We start from the raw sequence: 21,303 nt of genomic DNA, 5'->3' as shown, positions 1-21,303 counted from the left end.
TACATTTAATCTCTACAAATAGAGGGACACTTAAAGTACATTTAATCTCTTCAAATGGAGGGACACTTAAAGTACATTTAATCTCTTCAAATAGAGGGACACTTAGAGTACATTTAATCTCTACAAATAGAGGGACACTTTACGTACTTTTAATCTCTACAAATAAAGAATTTTCCTTGTGAGCCAATCAAAAAGAAAAGCAACCCACACATTTTATTTTTAAACCACTGTATATTTTTAAAACACCGTATATTTGAAAACTTCATTTTTTTATTTTTCTTATTTTAGAACGGCTGAAACTGGCGATAAAGTGTAAACAGAAATCTTTCGTAGCTCATCATACTGTACAACAACTTCTAGGCATACATATAGCATTAATAGTTGTACATACTGTACAACAACTTCTAGGCATACATATAGCATTATTAGTTTTACATACTGTACAACAACTTCTAGCCATACATATAGCATTAGTAGTTTTACATACTGTACAACAACTTCTAGGCATACTCATAGCATTAATAGTTTTCATACTGTACAATAACTTCTAGACATACATATAGCATTGATAGTTGCACATACTGTACAACAACTTCTAGGCATACCTATAGCATTGATAGTTGTACATACTGTACAACTTCTAGGCATACATATAGCATTGATAGTTGTACATACTGTACAACAACTTATATGCATACATATAGCATTAATAGTTGTACATACTGTACAACAACTTCTAGGCATACATATAGCATTAATTTGTGTACATACACCAAAACAACTTATATGCATACCAGCATACAAATAATAATAATAGTTGTACATACTGTACAACAGCTTCTCGGCATACATATAGCATTAATATTTGTACCGTACTGTACCTGATAATTGTTTGGGCCACACACATCGCATTACAGTAGTTAGTTTATTCGTCGTAATTACTATATCTGGATTACTTACAATTTACAATCCTAGATAAATTACTGTTACATTATTATTATTTAGTTTATATTATTACTAGCTAAAATATAATAAAGTTAGTAATAATCTAAATTATCTATATTGTATGTTAGTTATTAACAATCTAAACTAGCTATATTGTATGTTAGCTAGTAATAATCTAAACTAGCTATATTGTATGTTAGCAAGTAATAATCTAAACTAGCTGTATTATATGATAGCTAGTAATAATCTAAATTATCTATATTGTATGTTAGTTAGTAACAATCTAAACTAGCTATATTGTATGTTAGCTAGTAATAATCTAAACTAGCTTTATTGTATGTTAGCTAGTAATAATCTAAACTAGCTATTTTGTATGTTAGCTAGTAATAATCTAAACTAGCTGTATTGTATGTTAGCTAGTAATAATCTAAACTAGCTATATTGTATGTTAGCTAATAATAATCTAAACTAGCTATATTGTATGATAGCTAGTAATAATCTAAACTAGCTACATTGTATGTAAACTAGTAATAATCTAAACTAGCTATATTGTATGTAAGCTAGTAATAATCTAAACTAGCTATATTGTATGTAGCCAGTAATATTCAAAACTATCTATATTGTATGTTAGCTAGAAATAATCTAAACTAGCTATATTGTATGTAGCTAGTAATAATCAAAACTAGCTATATTGTATATAGCTAGTAATAATCTAAACTAGCTATATTGTATGATAGCTAGTAATAATCTAAACTAGCTATATTGTATGATAGCTAGTAAAATCTAAACTAGCTATATTGTATGTTAGATATTAATAATCTAAACTAGCTATATTGTATGTAGCTAGTAATAATCTAAACTAGCTATATTGTATGTTAGCTAGTAATAATCTAAACTAGCTATATTGTATGTTAGCTAATAATAAACTAAACCAGCTATATTGTATGTTAGATAGTAATAATCTAAACTAGCTATATTGTATGTTAGATAGTAACAATCTAAACTAGCTATATTGTATGTTAGATAGTAACAATCTAAACTAGCTATATTGTATGATAGCTAGTAATAATCTAAACTAGTTATATTGTATGTAAGCTAGTAATAATCTAAACTAGCTATATTGTATGTTAGCTAGTATATGGTACGAAGGAGTCCCAGGGTTTAGACGTCTCAGCATCTTCAGACAAATCTTTATAATCTTCAAATTAGGAAAATATATTTACTAAAGTGCTTCCTGTCTTCTTACATTTTGTGATGGTAAACTCAGGATACTTTGAGTTCTTTCTCAGTATTATATCTAGACATCAGGATACATTTTACTCACAACTCTCCAGTATTATATCTAGACATCAGGATACATTTTACTCACAACTCTCCAGTATTATATCTAGACATCAGGATACATTTTACTTACAACTCTCCAGTATTATATCTAGACATTAGGATACATTTTACTCACAACTCTCCGGTATTATATCTAGACATCAGGATACATTTTACAGCAATATAGCTAGACATCAGGATACATTTTACTCACAACTCTCCAGTATTATATCTAGACATTAGGATACATTTTACTCACAACTCTCCAGTATTAGATCTAGACATCAGGATACATTTTACTCACAACTCACCAGTTTTATATCTAGACATCAGGATACATTTTACCCACGACTCTCCAGTATTATATCTAGACATCAGGATACATTTTACTCACAACTCTCCAGTATTATATCTAGACATCAGGATACATTTTACTCACAACTCACCAGTATTATATCTAGACCTCAGGATACATTTTACTCACAACTCTCCAGTATTATATCTAGACATCAGGATACATTTTACTCACAACTCTCCAGTATTATATTTAGACATCAGGATACATTTTCCTCACAACTCTCCAGTATTATATCTAGACATCAGGATACATTATACTCACAACTCTCCAGTATTATATCTAGACATCAGGATACATTTTACTCACAACTCACCACACTTTTTATTATATATACAAGAGGTCCAATTCTAAACAAATATGAGAGAATGTGCCTTGATCTTTTAAGATTTTTAAGTGAACCTAATTAAACTGAATAAATAATATAAAAACCTAAAAAACACTTAGTTTTTCAAACCTTCAAAACTGCCACAAACTCAAATTTTACAATCATTAAATTTTTTCAACCTTATGGTTTAAACCTTTGATATTTCAAACTTAAATCAATTGAGCTAACATAATTCATAGTCTGAAATATCTAAGGTCTGTACCATCAGTATTCAAAGAAATAGGGATTGTCCTTCAGTTTTAGTCGATGATGATAGACCAAATACAGTTTATGTCAATTTTCATCTATATTGGGACTCGCTGTACGGTAACTCCTTTTTTGTATCATTCCAAAGCTTTAAAACATGTAAAAACCCGTAATAAAGTTAATTGACGTAAATATATACTGTCTGGGTCAGGATTAATGTATCCAGCCTACTCGCTCATGTACATCCTAGCTCCAGCTACTAGGATGGGAGAGTATATTAGGTAAACTATATCCTCCAACTATACTAGGATGGGAGAATATATTAGGTAAACTATATCCTCCAACTATACTAGGATGGGAGAGTATATTAGGTAAACTATATCCTCAAACTATACTAGGATGGGAGAGTATATTAGTTAAACTATATCCTCCAACTATACTAGGATGGGAGAGTATATTAGGTAAACTATATCCTCCAACTATACTAGGATAGGAGAGTATATTAGGTAAACATTATTCTAACATCGTTAGCTCACACAGGGATTGTCAATATTTGGCTTTTATTGAAGACATTTTTTTCTATCCTGAAGTGTGATTAGTGAATATCTGAATAGTAATTATAACTCTTTAAAGGAATTGAGTCTTTGCCACAAACTCAAATAAAAAAGGCTTAATTCATGTTTAAAAAAATAAAACTTATAATTTCCCTGATGGAGACTGAGATATGAATTCAATTGACTCTCCATGACCATGAGTGACATGACCATGATCCACGCCGGTACCCTTAAAACTTTCTATAATCATGACTTAATATATCTTCCATATCTTAATCAGATAAAGGTTTAAAGGGTACCGTTGTGAATGGAGAGTACCTTGACAATCCCTTTATGCATTACATTACTCTCTACATATGAATTTGAATCGACAATTTCTTCATTGTAATAAAATGAAACGAACCTGAGATTAAACCTTGTTTTGAAACTTTAAAAAAAAAAATTCTTTAAAACACTAAAAAGGACTTCAGAAACCAAAAACCAAGAGACACACAAACTTTTTTTTAATTTCAGGAATCCATTTGTAAAGTTTATTAGTCACTCTGCGAGCTATATTCTATTTCTGGGTCTGCTTGCAATGGCAAGCCAACGGATAGAATACCTTTTAGTGGAAATAATAGGTGAGAATTAACCAGGCCCGTAGCCAGGGGGGGGTGCTGGGGGACAGGTGCAGACCCCTTTCTTCTGAAAGGGGGGTGCAATGAAGAATTTGCACCCCCCCTCCCCATGTCTCATATAAAAGAAATTGTTTCTCATAATTTTTAAAATCTAGTTATCAATTATATAGCCAGAGTAAGAATTGATTCCTTTCCCAAACCAAATATAATCTATTTTAAGTCAAAGTAGAAGAGTTTTTTTTTTGAGTACTAAGAATGTCTCAATGTCAATAAATAAACTTTTTAAAACAAAATATTAGTAATTAGTATTATCTTTTATTCATCTTCATATTAACATGATGAGGCCGAGGGACAAGAAGCATTGATTTTAAATAATGAATTTTTTCCTTAAGCTAAAGTACCATTCATTTATTTTTTTTATGTATATTGTATATGTAAACTGAAAAGTTTCAGACACTAAAATGTAACCCTTAAAGCTCAAATATACTTGTTAATCTTTATAGTGTGCATTGACAATGTAATAAAAACAACCATATACCAATGTAAAAACAAACAAAGCATTGTTAAAAAAAATTTCGCCTATGGCGAGCCTTTTTGCACCCCCCCCCCCTAGGGTTTCCATTCGCCAAACTTTTGCGCAATTTTTGCGGAACGAAACGCAAAATTTTTCTTTCTTTGCGCATCAGTTTTGCGCGAAAAAACAACAATTTGCGCGATCATTCGCAAAAGTCATTTCGCGCAAAACTGCTCTATTCCGCTTTTGCGAAACTCAAGTTTTGCGCAATTCCGCAATTTCGTACCAAAATCCGAAACAGATTGTCCGGTAAAAGTCTCGAAAATTTTAGTTTCGGACATGCATATTTCCTAAAAGTGGATTCTTCAGGCATTGGTTACTTTCCTGCATTATTTTATATGAGATAAAAAAGATTTCAGAAATTTGATTAAAAAAATTTAAGAACATAATTCATACTTGATTAGGCACAGCTTTTAAGGGTCACTTGAAATTATTTAATAGGATTAAAATATTGCCAAGTTTCACACTCTCTAATTTCTATTTTATTAATTTTGGTCCCTTAATTTAAACTTTTTGTTACTGGAAGCAACCAATTGAGTGTAGTATAATCGTTATCATTCTCGTATGTTAATATTTTTTTATGTATGGAATAAATCTTCAGTTGTTTAATTCTAAGCTTAGAATGTCAATTTTTGACAATGTGCCGAAAAAGTTACATTTTGCGTAAAACTTGCGGTTTTGCGCAAATTGCGCAAAAAAATTGCGCAAAACTAAAATTTCGTTTCATGCGCAACTTTCGCAAAAAATATTTCCGGTTTTGCGCAAATTGCGCAAAAAAAAATAGCGCAAAACCGCGCAAAACTCATTGCGTTTCATGCGCGAAAATAGCGCAAATTTTGCGCAAAAGATTTAGCCATTTCGTGGAAACCCTACCCCCCCCCCCCCTAGGAAATATCCTGGCTATGGGCCTGGAATTAACAGACCGTAAATACGGAAAAATAACTGGAAAGGATATGAACCTCTTACAATTAAATATTTATAATGAAAAATCCAACAAATAAGTTTAGAATAGAATATTCAACAAATCTTCAGCGAGTTGTGAAAATAGAGTTTAAAAGTGAAAGCTCACTGACCATTAAATCATGATGTATGGATCACCGTGATAGTTTGTTAAACTTCTGCTCTTTTTAAAAATCCTTAAGAATTAATATGGAATCAAAAGATTTACAAATAGAATTGATCTCTTAAATTCTAATTTTTTCATCCCTTTATATCTTTACAACCTGATGGTGTACACATTTGATAAATATTTCAAACATTGGCTCTTTAATCTAGCAGATTTTAAACGGGCTGAAAAGATTCAAGTATAGAATTTGCTTGATAGGAGTGATCAGTTTTATTTTATTTAATTGGTAATTTAATTCAAGAATTGAATTTTTGCCACAAACTCTGATTTATAAGGTTGCAAAGGTATTGGAATGGAATTGAGTCTATGCCACTCTGTTCTAATCCTTATAATAATACCCAATGTTGTAGACATTTGATGTTTCAAAGTATGAATTTTGGTAGATACAATAATTTAAGTTTGAAATATCAAAGGTTTACAACATTGAGTTGCATATAGGGATTACAAAATTTGAGTTTGTGGCGAAGATTTAATTCTTTCACATTTAAAAATATTCTTTTTTTTATATGTTTATTTTCATATTTTAAATTTTCAAAAATAATCTTTTAAGAGTTGATGCAAATATTTTGACATTTCTATATTCCTTGTTCTTCCTTGTTTGTACATCTTTTAATCATATTTTGGCTAATTTTGAAAAAAAGAAATTATTTTGAGACATCTCCGCAGTTTTCCAAAACTGCCAGTTTAGAACTTTATGTAGGTTAAGGTGCCGTTCTTATTTTGCACTAGATAACTGGATGATTCAGCAACTAAATTTGAGCTGAGCTGATTCATCTACAAAAACACATTTCTAGTGTATTTTTCAACTGGTTGAAATGGAAGGGGGGGGGCGTCTCCCAGCCCCATTTTCAATTTGTTTTTATTCGCCATCAGAATAATTGATAGTGTAAAGCTTATCATTATAGATTTCTCTTCCAATTTTTCCTGTTAAATTTTCTTTTTTCTTCTTGTTTATGTTTATACATTTTGAGGCCTCTCCAAATAGTTATTGTGACATCAAGTTGTCGAGCAGGTAGGAGAGAGATAATGAGGTTTGGAGGAGGAAGGGTATGAGGGATTTCAGTATAAGCTCCCTACTTTCCTTTGTGTTAAAGTCTTTCCGACTAAGCAGAATTTAAAGGAAACCCAAAACGGCACTGCTTATGCAAAAGCCTTAAAGCCCCATAAGGTAGAATCTTCCACAGTGGTCCAGTCCTCACAACTGGTCCAGTAAAAAACTGGTATCGTGCATGTCTTGTATACCTATCAGGGGTTATACTTTTGTGTTCCTTCTTTCAGCTGAGATGTTGATATTAACAAAGCTAAAGATGGAGTTCTTGTTTACCATTTAAATTCTATGTTTCCCTACTCTCCTGTAGCACCCTGTAACACCCTGGAGCTGCTATAAGAGAGATCTGTACCCCTCCGAGAGTGGTAAGCAACTGATAGTCCCGTGATACAAACCTTTCTGTATTTTGTTAGGAATTGTAATTCTCCCCCGATTATATTTTTTGTGTCAGGTTGACATAATTGTCATTCTAGTGAGCCTAATAGTTTTCACAAGTCAGGTTTAAACGACCCCCCCCCCCTTGGTCCTCCTGGCCCTGTCTCTCCCCCTCTCAGCCCCCTGGCCCTCCCCCTCCATCTGTTCCGAGTCCAGTGTTGAAATTAAATATTCTGATAAGTTGCTCGGCATTCTACGCTCTACAGTTTAAACAATAAAGTTGAATCTGAATAATGCAAAGTTGAGAAGTGTATCCAGGATTCAGGAATAGAGAAGAGTATCCAGGATTCAGAAATAGAGAAGGGTATTCAGGATTCAGGATCGAATAGAGAAGTATATCCAGGATTCAGGAAAAGAGAAGAGTATCAAGGATTCAGGAATAGAGAAGAGTATCCAGGTTTAGAAATAGGTTTTCATGTATCCATCTGATGACTGGTATCCAAACTTCATGCTATTTCGTGTTTAAATCTGATGCCTGCTAGCTAGATGGTTTAGTCTGATGTCTGGTATCCAAATTTCATACCAAAATTTGATGCCTGCTTGTCAGATTTCTATGTTTGAATGTGATGTTTAAAAGCCAGATTTTCATGTATAAATCTGATGTCTACTAGCCAGATTTTCATGTTTAAATCTGATGTATAGAAGCTAGATTTTCATGTTCAAATCTGATGCCTGCTAGCCTGATTTTCTTGTATAAATCTGATGTCTGGTATCCAAAGTTCATGCCTAAATCTGCTGTCTGCTTGTCCATGCTTGCCAGATTTTTAATTTCCTATTCAAACATGAATAATTATATAAGAACTCCAGTTTCTTTAGCTAAATCTGAATTCTACTGAATATGTTCAGAAACGTGCAAAGTTAATTATTGAGTAAAGATTGTGCAAAACCAAACAATTCTAATTCAAATTGCATTCTCTCTTGTGCAAAAAATATGCAAAAGTGTGAAGGTTTTAGTTTATTATTTGTATTTTTATTTTTTCTTAAAAGATAAAAAAAATTGATGATTCAATTTATTACGTTTTGATTAATAGCTCAGTATCGTAAATTATCTTTTCAATAAAATAAGAATTATGATGGAGGTCTCTGAAATGAGATGTTGGTAAAGAATGAAATATATGAGATAAAAATGAGCTGAGGGGTTCGGAAGGTTTTCATTTAGATTTAGTTTAAATGTATTTATAGATCTTAATTTATAGATCTTAAAGGTTTAGCGCAAAGCAATGGAGTCGTTGTCACAAACACAAATTTTCAACTCCTTTATCTTTTCAACCCAATTAGGGTTTCCAGCGAAAAAGAAAAATCGTTCCGCATTTTTCGCGAAAAAACAAATTTGCCAAAAAATTCGTATTTTTTTGCATTTCGTTCGCTTGCGAAAAATGCAAAATTTTTCGCGAAATAGGAAATGCGAATATTTTGCGTAAAAAGACGGAAATTATGCGAAAAACCACACGAAAATCTCTCATAAATATATGGTCCATTTTAAAGATTCTTTCTTGTAATTGGCTGGCTCATAGCTAGCTGGATTTGGGTGAACGTATGTGGACGGACAGAAACTTATAAAGAAAGCTAGAGAAATCAAATTTTCTTCATCAAACATTTATTGATGTAAAGAAATTATTAATATGATATAATAAAATTTCAAAAGTTGAGCTCTCAGAGCTGAGAATTCTGTAAGTTTTTTTGCGCAATTGATTTTTTTCTCTCGAAAATATTTTAGCGAAATGCGAACGAAAATTTACGCATTTTTTCGCGAAACGTTTCGTTCGCTGTGAACCCTAAACTCTATACATGAATACTATGAATTCTTCTAGATCAATTAATCTAAGTTTAAAATATCAAGGGTTTACGCCACTAGGTTGCAAAAATATAGGAGTTGGAAAATTTGAGTTTGTGGCAATGGCTCAATTCCATTTAGCATGTGTTTGGACGGAATTATAAACTCAGCAAGTGTGGGTACACATTTTCAAAGTTTTTTCATAACATATGAACACATATTAAGTTTCGTTTTTATTATCACGTTATTAGTTAACACTTTTTCATAACATATGAACACATATTAAGTTTCGTTGTTATTATCACGTTATTAGTTAACACTTTTTCATAACATATGAACACATATTAAGTTTCGTTTTTATTATCACGTTATTATTTAACACTTTTTTCGCCTTTTTTATTTTTAGTTAAGTATGTTTAAATTTTCCTGAAAACAGATTTTACAATTGATATTCTATCGACGGGTATTGGATAATGGGGATTAGATGTAAGAGGAAAATCAAGACTTTAAATATGAAAGAATATTGCTGTAGGGTCACTTCAGATTTGTAATCCCTTACAACTCATATCAATTTAATGTTTTAAAGACTTTTCATTACATTAATCTTAGTTGGGTATTATTCAAAAATAAAGCTTTTCAGATTTGTAATCCCTTACAACTCATATCAATTTAATGTTTTAAAGACTTTTCATTACATTAATCTTAGTTGGGTATTATTCAAAAATAAAGCTTTTCATCACATTAATCTTAGTTGGGTATTATTCCAAAATAAAGATTTTCTTAGAACTCTCCCCTTACTAAAACTCTAATATTTTAGTTCCTATATCTTTTCATCACATTAATCTTAGCTGGGTATTATTCCAAAATAAAGATTTTCTTAGAACTCTCCCCTTACTAAAACTCTAATATTCCTATATCTTTGGAACCTGATGGTGTAAATCTTTAATATTTCAAACTTTGACATTCACATCTAGCAGAATTCACAGTGTTAAATATCTGAGAACTCAAGTTGCACATTTGAGATTTTTTTAACTCTTTTGTGCACTTTAAGTGTAGATAGTAGTAAAGATATTTAGAAATGGTTAAACTTGGAAACTTTACACATAAATTTACAATAATAAGACGTAACTTTTATAAATTTCTTCTGAAGCAGGGATTTAAATATTTCGGGGGAAATTAGTGTAAACCACATGGACCACACAGACTGCTTATCTTCTTTCACAGGGTGGGCTACGTAGGCCTAAGTTGACCCGGCACGACATGCTACGTTTTTACGATAGGTTTTTAGAGTGCCATCTCACGGCCATTTGTTGAACTTTAAAGAAATACTCCATTTTTAAACATGAAACATAACATTTATGAATTCAGTCTATTTTCTGAAGATTTTGTGTTTCGTATCCAAAGGGTCCTTAAATATCCCTGAATACAGATGTTTGCTGATTGGTCATGTACAGTACTTGTACACAATAGAACATGCTGTGGAAAATATCGCATATTTTAGCTGATAATCGATCTCTGTAACTCTGTTAATTATCTCTGGTGTCAAGCTGGCTGAACTACATATATTGAGACACGAGTCTTGAGATATGATGTTAATCTTTTTTACAAGGATTGTTATTACTGCAAACTTGACAGAAGGAGAGAGTTAACTTTAACCGAAACTACTGGTGCGATTTTGTAAGCTCGTAGCTCTACTAGTTTTGATTTTACAGACAAGAAATAAGCTAGAAAATTTATCCGGTTTTTTCTTCAATATGATTAAAAACATATAGGATTTCAATCTTACGTGCACATTAATTTAATTTAACTTAAAAGACCAGTGAAACACCTTGACGAAACTGACCAAGTCGGGGGTGTAATTTGATAACTATAGAATGAAGAGAAACAAATATTTTATCGCGACCTCCTCTGGTCTAACCTTGATTTCCCTCAGCATAGATTGTTCTGTTACCAGAGAGAGAGTGAGAGAGAGAGGAGTATATTTGGTTCTCTTTTCATCTCAACCTACAATGGGTTCATTGAACTTTTTTATCACCCATTACGAATTAAAGTTCGGATAGTAGGGGTTTGTCAGGGGTTGGATTATATAATATTTGATACGGATAAAAATGAAATTCCGAAAAATGTTCTATCCTGAGTTTTTCTTTAAGGAATTTGGTTGTATGGAGTTTGTCGTTCCAAAAGGAATTGAGTCTTGTCCCAACCTCTGATTTTCCAATTTTGTAGAGCTTAGATGTTTCGCATAAAAATACGGTTCATTTTAAAGATTCTTTCTTGTAATTGGCTGGCTCATGGCTAGCTGGATTTGGGTGAACGTAGGTGAACGGACAGAAACTGTAAGAAAGCTAGAGAAATCAAATTTTCTTCATCAAACATTTATTAAAGTAAAGGAAAAGAAATTATTAATATGATAAAATAAAACTTCAAAAGTTGAGCTCTCAGAGCAGAGAATTCCGCAAGTTTTTTTTGCGCAATTAATTGTTGCAGCTAGAACAATTATGGTTTTCGCAGAAATTTTTTTCTCGAAAATATTTTAGCAGTTTCCAAAAAAAATTTCGCATTTTTTCGCTTCCTTCATTATCGCGAAAAATAAATGCGAAATTTCGCGAAAAAGTTTGCGAAATGCAAACAAAAATTTATGCATTTTTTCGCGAAACGTTTCGTTCGCCAATACATGTTGTAGACCTAAAATATTTCAAACTATGAATTCTGTTAGTAAATAAATAATCTTAATTAAATAGTAATTAAATAATCTAAGTTTGAAATATCAAAGGATTGCACCATTAGTCTGCAAGATATAGGGATTCGAAAATTTTAGTTTGTGGCAAAGACTCAATTATCGCTTTGAAATTTGTCTGTTATCATTATGTATTGTCTATTCCATAATTCGTGTTTATTAAATTCTTCTCCAGAGATATATTCTATTCCAGGAACACTACTGGAGGACAAGGAGTTGTTAGAACTAGTTGAAGAATGGGAGAAGAAAGAGAGAGGGAGTTTACCTTCCTATGTTGAGATCTGTATTATCGTCTGGCAGGGAGATTCAAATATATTATTCAAAAGCGAGCTTGGGAACCCAGCTGTGCCTGGAAATCCAAACATTCCTTGTGAAAGTCGAAAAACTCAGTTTTATTTTTTTAAACCAAGCTAAGAACATTCCATGGTTCCTGTCAACCTGTCTACCTATCTACCTGTCTAACTACATATCTATCTACCTGTCTACCTTTCTACCTGTCTATCTATCTACCTGTCTACCTATCTACCTGTCTATCTTTCTTCCTATCACCTCTCTACCTGTCAATCTGTCTACCTATATACCTGTATACCTATCTACATGTTTACCTATCTACCTGTCCTCTTATCTACTTATATTCCTATCTAGCTGTCTACCTATCTACCTGGCTACCTATCTACCTGGCTATATATCTATCTGCCTACCTATCTACATGTCTACCTTTCTACCTGGCTACCCATTTATTTATCTACCTATCTATTTGTCTACTTATCTACCTATCTATGTCTACCTATCTACTTCTCTACATATCTACCCATCTACCAATTTACATGTTTACCTGTTTACATGTTTACATGTTTACATGATTGGATAGAAATAATAATAAGCGAATTTTACCGATGACTTAATTAACAGAAAGTATATTGTATACTTATTGTAAAATATTGTACCTACATCATTCAGCTTTCACGTTTAGCTCTATGTTGATTGTTGAACTGTTTTATGTTAAGCATTAAACTTTATATTTAGGTTTAACTAAATTTCAGAAAACTTTACAGTTTGGTGTGCTTTAAACTACCACATCCCTTAGATACCACATGTCTAAATTCTTGAAGATTAACCACTAAAGTATTTGAAAATACACAACAAAAAACAAGCATTAAAATATTACATTTCGAATGATTTCTATCTTTTTTATGGGGCCTTTTCTACTCCTTTAATTGGGACCGTTTGCATTATTCCATATTGTGCGTGAAACAAATATTTTATGAACTGAAAAAGATGAGTAATTTTCTGAATTTTTGCAGTTGATGTTTACAAATTCACATTTTGCACTTTGAATTGAGCAGAGAGAGAACTTGAATTAAGAAAACAAACAGAATCTCTTTTAAGCGAAATATACAGTTGTTTTGCAGAATAGGATTTCTGTCTTTTCAACGTTTTATTTATTAAGAGATAGGAGTGAGCAGGGGTTGGGGGAGGGTTATTAAGAGATAGGAGTTAATTATGAATAAATTCGTACCATCACAATTTCTATTTGATGTTTTTATAAGAAGATGTGAATTAGTACTATTCTCCAATATATGGGCAGCAATAGTAGATTATTAGCGTAGGTAAAAGAACGATTAAATCATATTTTCATTGCAAAACATTAAATAGAAATAAAAATTGGACCTATCAATTTGATCATGGTTCATCCTATAGCCACCTATTCTTTTCTGAAATATAGTTGTGCGTCCTTCATTTCCTTCATTTCCTATTCATTGATAAGAAATTTGTGAATTAGCAGGAGCTCGGATTTTTAGGTATGACTGAATGAAACTGATTTTAAGAAACTCCTGTCGTAAAAGTTGTAAACTCTGTGTCTCCGATCATAACTCATTAACCCCTTGACCGATTTCTCTGATATTTTGATTGGAGAACTCGGTATAACCACAGTAATGTGTTTAACTTGGATTCAACATACAAAGTTAATCTTTTTTCAGGCATAGCTGGGTTTCCAAACTAATATAAAATGTTGCAAAATTAAGTTTGATTATCTCAGGTTTGTTTAATCTGGAAGGACATTAAATCAGTGTATAAGGTAAATTAATGATAAAAAAATACAAAATCTAACAAAATTAAATATCAAAAATACCTTCCTCACTTCCTAACATAGTTTCTGCTTTAAATAAAAACTGAATACAAAGTTCCGTGGTAAGATATGTTTTATTTCTCATGAATTGTTTTTACAGATTTTTTACTCCAGATAAAATATGCAAATTCATAGACATAACTTTACATTACCGCTTGTTGGAACAGTTTAAAGGGACTGTGCAAGTAGTTTCAAGTGACCCAACATTTAAAAGTTTGCAAGCCCAAATTATAACGTTACCCTTTAGATTCATCAACAATGAGGAAAAGTCTTGAATTTAATCGATTTTTTCTTTTGGCTCAGTCGCAAAAATCGGTAATAAACTTTTAAGGATTAACGACAGATGGAAATTATCATTAACAAGAACATTTTTGCTATAAGGAAGGTATAAAGGGTACCTTAGTGAACCATGCTCTTCCTTGGAATAGAGAGTCACTTGAACAAAGAGAATAGAATATATATTAGAGAGGAATTTACTAGAAAAAAGTGTAAAACGGCCATTTTGTTGTACTGTTTCCATATTCCAGGTGTACTTCACATATTTATGCTATATAACCTTTTGGGCCCTGAAATATAATTTTATAGAAAATCTAAAATTTATATTAAAAGAAAACCAAATTATGAAATAGGCTGGTTTCATAATTGACCAATGATCATTTTACATAGACTCTATGCCTTTCACTTTACAAACGATGATTTTCTGTTATAACTATAAATAAAATGATGTTTATTATTCACCTAATTCATTTTATAAAGTTTATTTAACAGCTTTAAAAAATTCGAAACTGAACTGGATAGTCTAGGGAACATACTGTATTTATGTACTCTACTGCATATCATTTGTGAACATTTACATGATTTGTACACTTTGAACTCCTTTTCAGGCTGAAAGGGACTGAAAAAACTCATACCGAGGGATAATCTAAATTCCACTCTAATATATATATATTCTATTCTCTTTGCATTTGAAATTACTTTAAGGAGTACATACAAGAGTTGAAAGAGCACATATATCTAGGAATTGGGTTGAAAGAGCATATATATCTAGAAAGCATTGAAAGAGTGCAGATATCTAGGAAGAGTTGAAAGAGTACATTTATCTAGAAAGAATTGAAAGATTAAATATATCTAGAAAGAGTTGAAAGAGTACAGATATCTAGAAAGAATTGAAAGAGTACAGATATCTAGGAAGGGTTGAAAGAGTACAAACATCTAGGAAGGGTTGAAAGAGCACATATATCTAGGAAGATTTGAAAGAGTGTATATATCTAGGAAGGGTTGAAAGAGTACATATATCTGGGAAGGGTTGAAAGAGTACATATATCTAGGAAGGGTTGAAAGAGTACATATATCTAGGAAGGATTGAAAGAGTACATATATCTGGGAAGATTAAGAAAGAGTACATATATCTAGGAAGGGTTGAAAGAGTATGTAATGGATCTATGGAACCTGGCAGACTGGTTGACGAATTTCTGTTTTATTAACTGGATTGTGCTCAGGTTAATATGATAATTATGATAATGCTAACATTAAAAGTTTTGTACGGAAAAACATGATTCTGATAATAGAAAAAACAATAATGACGGGGGTTAAAATGATATTAATAATAATAATGATAATAATAATAATAAAAGTAATTATAATACATGATAATTTTATTGATAATAAGAATAGAATAACAAACTTGATGGTAGTTATTTTGCCTAGGCTGACATCCTGCTATCTTGTAAGCCTTGAGATTGAGGCTGGAGCTGATCCTTACATTCCTAGGAACTTATTCATACTAGATACTAGGACGCCCGGGTTCTACACTAGATAAAAGGATGGGTTTAATTATATACTAGATAATAGGAAGGGTTCAATTCTATACTAGATAGTAGGACGGGTTTAATTCTATACTAAATACTAGGACGGGTTCAATTCTATACAACACAGATACTCTGGACGGGTTCAATTCTATACTAGATACACTAGGACGGGTTCAATTCAATACTAGATACTCTAGGACGGGTTCAATTCTATACTCAATACAATAGAACGGGTTCTTTCCAATACTAGATACACTAGGAGAGGTTCAATTCTATTCTCGATCCTCTAGGACGGGTTCAATTTTATACCACATACTATAGGCCGGACGGGTTCAATTCAATACTGGATACTAGAAAGGGTACGGGTTCCATTATAATCTATCCTAGATACACTAGGACGGGTTCAATTCTATACTAGATACATTAGGACGTATTCAATTTTATACTAGATCCACTAGGAAGGGTTCAATTCTAAACTAGATACACTAGGACGGGTTCAATTCTATACTAGATACAATAGGACGGGTTCAATTCTATACTAGATACGCTAGGACGGTTTCAATTCTATACTAGATACATTAGGTCGGGTTTAATTCTATACTAGATACATTAGGACGGTTCAATTCTATACTAGCTACACTCAATCCTAATTAAGATACTTCGGCACAGGTTCAATTTTCTATTGAATATTCCAAAAATCCTCACAATGGGTAAGAACATTTTTTTAATAGAAAACTTTTTTTTTCTCATTTCATTGCTATAGTTTTCTATTGATCAATAGTGGGTGCTGGGAGGGTTTAGGATATAAAAATAAATCAAGAAATAATATCAAAAGTATACTCCGTCTTTAAATTATGAATGAGTGTATGTTGCAGGGAGCAATGGCATACTTACGATCCCTACTTGATATCCGAGGAAAGTAGTTGCATATCCATTATTCATATTTTTCAATATTTTTTGCAAAAGTATTAATTTTTTAAATAATCTGATTTATATACACAAGCTAGGCTTACAAAGCGCCACGCCTCCTTCTTTCTTGTAAAATCCAAAGATTTTTATTCTTGATATTTCTCTTTCAGTACATTTCAAAATAATGTATTAGAATTTTATCATTTTTACTGGTGGGTTTCCAACAAATTTGGATCAAAATTAAATTAAATCAGACGTCCTATTAACACATTTCAATCCCAAAGTGTTCTTACAAAGTCAGAACTGAAATAACCTTTAAGAGGCTAGGTCATTCATTTCCGACAGGCTCTTCTTCTGCTGTTCTGTGACGACGTACAATTTGTTTTTGGCCCAGTTGTTTCAGCCGTTTTGACGAGATTGAATTCAAGCATGCCGACAGACAGACGAACACTTTTTTAATAACTTTCCTAAAAGAGTAAAGACCTTTTTTTACAATCTCTTTCAAAAAGTGAAATATATAGATTCATTTTTGTTTGTTTGTCTCCTGTCTAATGTATATTTACAAAGTGAAATGAAGAAATTGTTTTCTAGAAAAGTGTCTAAATGGTATAAAGTTAGTGTGTTAAGAATTAAGTTTCTTACAATCATTAAATATACAAGTAAAGAGCACTTCCACTCTCATTCATCACTGCTCTACGATTTTCACTTAAACTCAAGATTTGGAGGGATTGCGGTGCTGTTAATATATTTTGATTGAAGGAAAGCGAACACAAAATCTAATTTTAAAATCCTTATATCTGGTGATAACCTCAGATATTTCAAACTATAAATTCTTCCAGAGATTGGAACTTTTGTGCGGAGTATCGTTCATTTTCAACACTTGATCTCGTTATCCAATGTGAGCACTTTTAAATTTAAGGATCCATGATTGATCAACAAATCAAAGTTATCCATGCAGGGCATGACCAACATGGGATAATGAAGAGGAATTTAAAAATCTGTAATTCTGCATAAGATGGAGTTCAAGACGTGATCCCAATACTTAAATAGTCAAATAGTCAACAGCTTTAAAAAAGGAATTTGAAAGTTTAACTTTTTTTTAACCTAACTTTTTGGCAAGCGTTTAGTACTCTTGCTTGTCGTTTTAAATCAGTAAAAACATAAATGATTTTGGTGAGCCAAAAAAACCTAGGGCCATTTCAGAACCCACATACAAATTGGCCACAATCCGTTTTAGATTAATCTTTTGGGTTCAGACACTCCAAGAATTATCCAAACCCAGAAATGTGAGTAAAAAATCTCCCGTTGAAGCATTTGGTCACCTTGAGAAACATATTTTTTACTTTCTGAATTAAATTTATTTTTATTTATTTGGTATAAAGAACTCCCAAGAGTGTCGAATCTCTAAATAATTAACAATGTTTTTGAGAATAGTCAGGAAGTGAGTTGGTTGTAAATATTTGAAGAAGGGGACAATTCGAGCTCTGTTAGAAATAAACAGAAGTTAATGATCCAACTTGAAAGATTAATTCTAGTGAACAGCCAAGAAACAGGATTAAAAGAGAAAGGGACTTCTAATAATTAAAAAAAACAAGAAAATTTTTAAAACGAAAAAAGGCGAGATATATAAATTTAATAAGGCTCAAATACTTCCACAACCTAGATGTTGTTTGTTGACATTTACCCTTACCCCCCCCCCCTCCCTCCCGCATTTTTTCATTGTTATGTATTTTTTAACCTTAATAAATTTTCAATGAATTATGTCTAACAATTTGTAATCATTTTGAGACTATAAATTAATCTATATAGTAAAAAAAAACATTCTTATATATATGTTGCGTATAGCCGGCCGAACGGCTGGACCGATTGGGATTAAATTTTGTGTGGACACTCATGGGTGGCCGGGGGGTGTTATAGGCTAAAAAAAATTGAATTTTTTTTCTTCAAAATTTTATTTTTTTCAGCATTTTTTTTCCACGGGCAACGCCGGGCCTTTCAGCTAGTATAAGATAAATCAGAGTACAGAATCATACAATGATCACCATAAAACTATGGAATCGCTACAAGACATGAAGGAAATTTTATATATATTTTACGTAAATAGTTTCACTTATTAAGTGAAATGGGGTTGTGTACAGTGTACACTGTGTTTGATGTTTATTAGACTAATTAAAATCAAATATTTCGTTTAAAAGTCTTCGAAGTATTCCACAGTTTTATAGGGACTACTGTATGAAGGATAAATTAGGGCTGGGCACGTTCCGACTTTTTTGAAATCGTTCCGTTCCGTTCTAGAACGAGGGCCTTCAGCTAAATCGTTCCGTTCTCGATCATCTTTTTTTATCGTTCCGTTCTCGTTCCGTTCCGTCCCGTTCCGTTCCGTTCTGAGTAGAAGAACGGTCTTCCCGTTCCGTTCCGTTCTTGGCGTTCTTAGTCGAAGAACGGTTGCATCCCTCTTGTTCTGTTCTTAATTAAGAACGTTTCCATCCCCCGTTCCGTTCTTAGTAACGGACAATTACATCAAAGACAAATGTTTTATAGTTTTAACCGTTCTTTTCAAGCAATTCCCGTTCCGTTCTTTTACTAATCGTTCCAATATTTTTAAGAACGCGTTCTAAGCGTTCGTTTTTTTTCGGAACGATGGGATCGTTCTTGATCGTTCCGTTCGTTCTCGGCAAAGAACGATCGTTCCACCGTTAACGCGCCCAGTCCTAGGATAAATGCAACTAAACGTCTCCAGGGACTGTTTGGAGCTGGGATGATTTCTAGTTACCTGAAGTTGGTTCATATTCTCTCCGTGAATCCATATATGGGACCTCTACAGATATCTCTGGGTAGAATGCTGGGAGATATTCTCAAGTTCATTCTTTTATTCTGTTTAGGTGAGACTTATTCAGAGACAAAAAGAGACTTTTCAAAGTTTTAAAATTAAAACATAATTTGGATAAATGAAGGGCCGGATTAAACAGTGTTACCAACAAAAAACGAGATATCTTAGATGACTGTACGGAATTCATAACGTCTGTTAAAGGAATTGAGTCTTTGCCACAGACTCTGCTTTTATAAACCCTATATCTTTGGGTTCCAATGTCGTAGATCTTAGATATTTCGAACTATGAATTCTGTTAGATCAAATAATATAAGTTTGAAATATCAAAGATTTACAACATTGGGTTCCAAAGATATAGGGATTATAAATTCTGAGTTTATGGCAAAGACTCAATTTCTTTATGATTCTCAGCAACTGTAAACTTGTTTCTTTCTTTGTAAAACCATTAAAAAGAACATAAAGGCTATCTTGAAGGGTGAAGACTTAGTTTAACCTTGGAATCTTCATATTTAAAGAGTTTCCGGTCGTCTTTACAGACTAATCATTTGTGTGTAACCCTGTATGTGAACAGTTCTATGCATTATAAAACTAGAACGAAAATTTATTTTAAAAATATATATTTTAAACTATAAATTCTGTTAGATCAAAAAGTCTAATATCAACGGTTTGCACCATCAGGTTGTAAAGAAACAGCGCTTAGAAAATTTAATTTTTCAAAAGCTTAGTTCCATTCACATAAACCACCTTTCATAATCAAAATCATATTTCAAAATGCTTTGCAACATCTTCCTTCTAACTAATCAAATATTAAATTCTTTTTAGCTAGGATCACCGAATGAAAAAATTTCTCGAAATAATTTTTAGATTAGACATTTCTGTTAAGATTGTATTAAGAAAAAATTGATTATTTTGCTATTATTGTTTTTAATTTGCTGTAAAAATAAATGATGTTAAGAATTCTTTTTATGCATAAAAAATGTGTATTTGGAGTACAGATTTCTTTCTTAATTAATTCACCATGTGATACCAAAACGAAATTGGAAAAAAGAACATTTTTCTTCAGTTTGCTTTGCCTTCGCGTGTGGAATAAACCAACTTCTGTGGTACTACGCGGTCCTAGAGAAAAGGTACTTTTTCTTTATTAAAAGACTGAAGATTTTTACCCGGCGTTGTGTAACGCAATCTCCCCTTAATGTCCTTACATTTTCAACACAATATTAGACATCTAAAGCAATGTTAAATCACTTTTTATTTGAAAAACATGTTAAAAGTATTATCGTAAATATTTTTTTGCCTTTCCCTAACATATTTTAGAAATAAATGCACATTTACAGGGGCGGATATAAGGATTCTGTAGGGGGGGGTAAAAAATTTTAATTTGGCGCGCGAAGCGCGCCGGAATTTTTTTTACCCCCCCCTAGAAATTTTTTTACCCCCCCCTAGAAAAATATCATGATGTATATCAAAATATTGGTTTTAATTGGGTTTGATTTGCATTTTCCACTCATTTCTGGGATTTACAAACTCAATCTAATAAAGGCTTCATTACATACCTTTCAGCTT

At 32.1% G+C, this 21,303-nt stretch overlaps 1 protein-coding gene across 1 annotated transcript in view; it reads left to right on the top strand.

Annotated features, from left to right (window-relative positions):
* Positions 1-289: 289 nt before the first annotated feature.
* Positions 290-21,303, top strand: part of LOC111703933 (transient receptor potential protein) — a 40,935-nt gene continuing 19,921 nt past the window's right edge. Inside the window, exons 1-11 of the mRNA XM_023476030.1 lie at positions 290-360; positions 2,077-2,154; positions 3,409-3,478; positions 4,265-4,371; positions 12,256-12,362; positions 14,104-14,142; positions 15,607-15,692; positions 15,901-15,963; positions 16,877-16,916; positions 19,651-19,792; positions 20,804-20,867. Of these exons, the coding sequence (XP_023331798.1) occupies positions 3,414-3,478; positions 4,265-4,371; positions 12,256-12,362; positions 14,104-14,142; positions 15,607-15,692; positions 15,901-15,963; positions 16,877-16,916; positions 19,651-19,792; positions 20,804-20,867 (713 nt within the window). The 5' untranslated portion in view covers positions 290-360; positions 2,077-2,154; positions 3,409-3,413. The remainder of the gene's footprint in view (positions 361-2,076; positions 2,155-3,408; positions 3,479-4,264; positions 4,372-12,255; positions 12,363-14,103; positions 14,143-15,606; positions 15,693-15,900; positions 15,964-16,876; positions 16,917-19,650; positions 19,793-20,803; positions 20,868-21,303) is intronic.

The sequence above is a fragment of the Eurytemora carolleeae genome, unplaced genomic scaffold, assembly GCF_000591075.1.
Source record: "Eurytemora carolleeae unplaced genomic scaffold, Eaff_2.0 scaffold439, whole genome shotgun sequence".
NCBI lineage: Eukaryota > Metazoa > Arthropoda > Copepoda > Calanoida > Temoridae > Eurytemora > Eurytemora carolleeae.
Note: the sequence above shows the minus strand (reverse complement) of the source record. Positions and strands in the feature narration are given on the sequence as shown.